Source organism: Penicillium psychrosexuale (genome assembly GCF_028828465.1).
Source record: "Penicillium psychrosexuale strain IBT 29551 chromosome Unknown utg000005l, whole genome shotgun sequence".
Taxonomy (NCBI): Eukaryota; Fungi; Ascomycota; class Eurotiomycetes; order Eurotiales; family Aspergillaceae; genus Penicillium; species Penicillium psychrosexuale.
In genome coordinates, this window is record NW_026643190.1 from 2,092,105 (window position 1) to 2,096,343 (window position 4,239).

At 51.0% G+C, this 4,239-nt stretch overlaps 1 protein-coding gene across 1 annotated transcript; it reads right to left on the reverse strand.

Moving 5' to 3' along the window:
• Positions 1 to 200: 200 nt before the first annotated feature.
• On the reverse strand, positions 201 to 2,077 carry N7518_009715 (uncharacterized protein; the record flags this gene model as incomplete). The annotated part of the gene is made up of 3 exons (XM_057190641.1): positions 201 to 511; positions 568 to 612; positions 667 to 2,077. 3 exons carry the CDS (start codon positions 2,075 to 2,077, stop codon positions 201 to 203), a joined length of 1,767 nt encoding a protein of 588 aa, XP_057038297.1.
• Between the last annotated feature and the right edge of the window lie 2,162 nt (positions 2,078 to 4,239).

The following is a 4,239-nucleotide window of genomic DNA, read 5'->3' on the forward strand; positions in this document are numbered from 1 at the left end:
CACAAGAACAAAAAGCCACAGACCAGGAGTGGGATATCCACTGAGCGTCGGGTGCAAGAATTAGTGCCAGCCACGCACAGCGTAGGATTGGCGCATGCACGAAGAGGGGATGTGAAGATGCTCATAGATTCCTATGACAGTGATCTCACTCCCATTGTATGAGTATTCACAGCAGAAAGCAAAACAAAAACGAACAGCGATCAAGAATTGAGGTTGATGCTGTTGCGGCGCGAATTGGCGCGAGAGTTGGCACGGGAATTCACTTGAGAATTGACCCGGGAGTTGCCTCGGCTACCCATCGTTGGGCGGATGCGGAGGTCTTGTTGAGAGCGAGCATAAGAACTGGCGCGTGATGCCGGAGGGATCTTGGACCCTCGTCGGCTCTGCACCTGCACCTGCATTTGGTGTCGAGCATCCTCTAGCTGCTGGGCGAATGGAGAGCGCTTGCGCAATGTCGGGCCCTTCCAGTAGATGATATAGACCGCAACGACAAGTGGTACGGAGATACAGACTAGGAACAGGTTAGACCACTGGCTCATGTGAAGAGACAGGGAAGGATGGACATACAGAGAATAGTCGAGGCGTATTCAAGATGGTGCTCGCCACCGATATCTGTCAAAAATTGTCAGTATGATAATGCGAAATGTGTGGAATGTGGCAACTTACTCGTGAAGAACGGCGTGGCCGGAATAGTGAGAACACCAGCAAGGAAGTCACGCGACCAACCATTACCACCGGTTGCAGAGGCAGAGTATGGTCCGTAGGCGCAGATCATGTAGTCAATTGTGGCCATATAAATAGCATAATTGGCAATACCAATGATGGCAGCGAAGATCATCGATCCAATCCAGTGGCACTGAGGCAAACTAGTCCAAGCGAATCCGATCAGACCGATTGGTAGGCAGGGGACGGTATAAAGCAGCCACCACAGACGAGACTCATACTGTGCCCGTTCGCTCTCGGGATGGTCGCGGCGCTCTTTGACGTTGCGTGTGATGACCGGGAAGAAGGAGAACCAAGCGATGAAGTAGCCAACCAAAATTGGGATGAAGGCCAGACCCTTCTCCCAGGTGTTGAAGCCCCACTGGCCGTACACAAGGGAGAGCGATTGGATGAACATGAAGATAAGGGCATCGCTGAAACCACTCAGCAGAGAAAGCACCAATACAATGGGCTCAGTCAGGAACATCTTGAAGGGACGAATCCAGGTAGCCAAAAGTTCACGGGGCGGGAAACGCTGGCGGAACGACACGCCCTCGGTAGGACCGTAAATGTTGGGGTTTTCGCCGGACTTGCGCATGTTCTTGGCAATCCGATCCATCATGACAGTAGTTCTGGTTTCCGGGACGAACAGGAAGTGGGCCACTTGGACGAAACCACCGAAGATCAACTGAATCCAGATATTCCACCGCCAAGGTAGGAACGCCTCGACGAAGCCACCCACCACTGGACCAAGCACAGACCCGCCAACGGATGAGAAGACGACGGCGGCCACGGCGTATTGTTGATCATCGGGTTCCCACAGATCAGCAATCATTCCCAGGGTAACCGAGCCACCAGCGGACGAGAGACCGCCGAGGGCACGACCGACCATGATGGAGGCGAAGTTGGGGGCCAGAGCCACGGGGAGCTGAAAGATGTTGACAAAGAAGAGAGATGCCTGGAGAATGGGCTTGCGACCCAGCTCCTCACTCCAGGGGGCCCAGAGTTCACAGCCAAAAGCATAAAGAACCAAGAAGATCATGGCACCACAACGGGCAGCTTGCATGGAGACACCGAACTCCTCTGAGATTCCGGTGGCGGCGTTCGAATAGAGCGATGTATTGAAGTTCATGGATGTCTGAACGAGGAAGATCACGGTGATGATGATCCACTTCTTTCTTTCAGTAAACGAGTATCCCAGTTTGTCGTAGCACATGTCCTCGGTGAGCTCGACAACCTCATCGGGTGTGGGCGAGGCCTCCTCGAGCTGATCGTCTTCCAACTTTTCCGTAGCGGCATTGACAACGGCTTGGGCGTGGGCAGCTTCTGCTGCCTGCACGGTGTCCCTCCCGTACTTGTCGGCGTTAATCGTCATTGTTGACTCTCACTTTGTGTAGAGATGGGGTAGTATAGGGTAAACTGGTATCAAGACCAGTTGATAGTAGAAGAAACCCCAGGAAATGAGACAAGAAAGTGTGGAGAAGTCTCAAGCAGTCTGGAGAAAGATCAATGGAGAGAGAGAGATAGAGAGTGAAGATCAAGAGGAAGAGGAAAAGGAGGAATTAAATACAGAAACGGGGAGAAAAAGGCAAGAGCCAAATGCAGGAAAGAACCAAAACGGTCCCCCGGGCTGGCCCTGTCAGTACATTTCCAGTACCGGGTTAGTACAAGGTCGGTACAAAAGTTTCCAGGTCGCATGTTCCGTGATTGTATACTTTTGTCTCAGTGGAATGAATCCTGGATTTATTACCAATGTACCTGAGGTACGGAGTACTTGGTACTGACTATACACACTCACGGGATGCCGATGTCCCCCGTGTACCCCACTTTATTTTCTCCAGACTTCGAATCTTCTCTCCAGACTCTCCAGATCCGTTTCCTTTTGCCTCTTTTCTCTGTCCCTCTTTTGCCTCTTTGGACGCTTTGTCGTCTACGGAATTGCCTCCAATATACAGCCCATGGGTGAAAAGGATTCGATGCTTTCTGGTACTTCCAGGGCTAATTAGCCGGAATAGGAACCCTCTCATTGGGGTAATCGGACCCACATTGGAGACAACTACGGTCATGTCCAGTCGACTTCCCCGTTTGCCGTTCTGGGCCGAGAGAATGTCCGCTTCGAGTCTGTCCAATATCTTCTTACATGCCACGTCAAATCTACATCAAAGTATACCGACGATCGGGATATCAAACCCCATGTGCCCCGCGAAGCAAGGAGCCGGGGTTATTGCCGACCGTGCCCGGCCGCATGGTTCTCCATATGCGACTGAAGTTCTGCGTGGTACGGAGTGGACTCGGGTACAAAGTCTATGAAAATGACAAAAGGGGCTGAAAAAAACAAAAAAACGCTGTGGGGAAGAGAAAAACGCCCATTGCTCCCACGAAACTCAACATGTTCCTTGTTAAAACAAGATATTGCCAAGTCGCCCATGACTTGCCTTGCCCATATGTGACGTCAGGTTGACCACAAGAGATCAGGTCATTCGTCAATCATATCCAGGACAGGCACTGCGGCTAAATGCACTAGAGTCACTGTGGTTCATATTACGGGCGTGGCGTTAGATCGTCATCAGGGCTTGGGAGCCATAACTCTTGTTCTGACCTGAGCACGCTTACCCTTCGCTTACATTGTAATCGGCTGAGTACGGAGGATTGAAATTTTTTTTTTTTCTTTGTCTGTCGGATTATCAAATCCTTCGATCTGCAAAGGAGGGAAAATGCTCTTCGGTCATCTTTCGGCTTTACGTTCCAGAATAACGAGTGGAAGGAGGCCAATTACGTACTTGTCAACCAGTCAACGAGTCAACCACAACCATAACCGCATTACCAGCAGATGGCCTGATCTCCCCCTTGCAGAATCGTTCACTCGGAGTACATTTCCCCATGATTACCGATACCCGCCATTGCCCACTGGGGTAAAAGCAAAAAGAAGGTTTTGCTAGTCACATTCAAGGGGGAATGTACGGAATGTACGTTGTCCGGAAACAACTACAGTCCATCCCACATCCCCCGGACCCGGACTCTCGTGCTTTTTGTCGATCGTATCTGGAGCGCCACGCGACACTGAAGATCTTTGCGGCGATCCCCGGATTTTGTTTTACATGTCGGTATAGAAGTATGACTTTTAGAAATTGTAAATTTGAGCGCCACATAGAGAAACCGGCGTGTTCCTCTCCTTGGCTTGCGCGCAACCAGGGGCCAAGATATGATTTGCTGTGCCGTGACCTTCGTACCCGTGGAAAGTCTGGCCTGGTCCATATTCCGGAAGAATCATATAAGCCCCGAGAGAAAGAATCCGAGTTGTACCATGTTCACTCGGGGTGTAAATACTGTCAGACTGGGTCTTGTAGAGACAGGCTGGAGCATTCTAGCCATTCAGCCTCAGGCGTCGGTTTCCATAAACGGCGTCCGTGTCACATGACCGACCCCGCGAAAGCGGTAGCTGAGTCAGCAGATCCTCACGGGATTGTCTGACGTTACTACAGATTAGAGCTTCGCATCATACATATTCCTCGACGTCAACGCAGTTACCAATCAAAG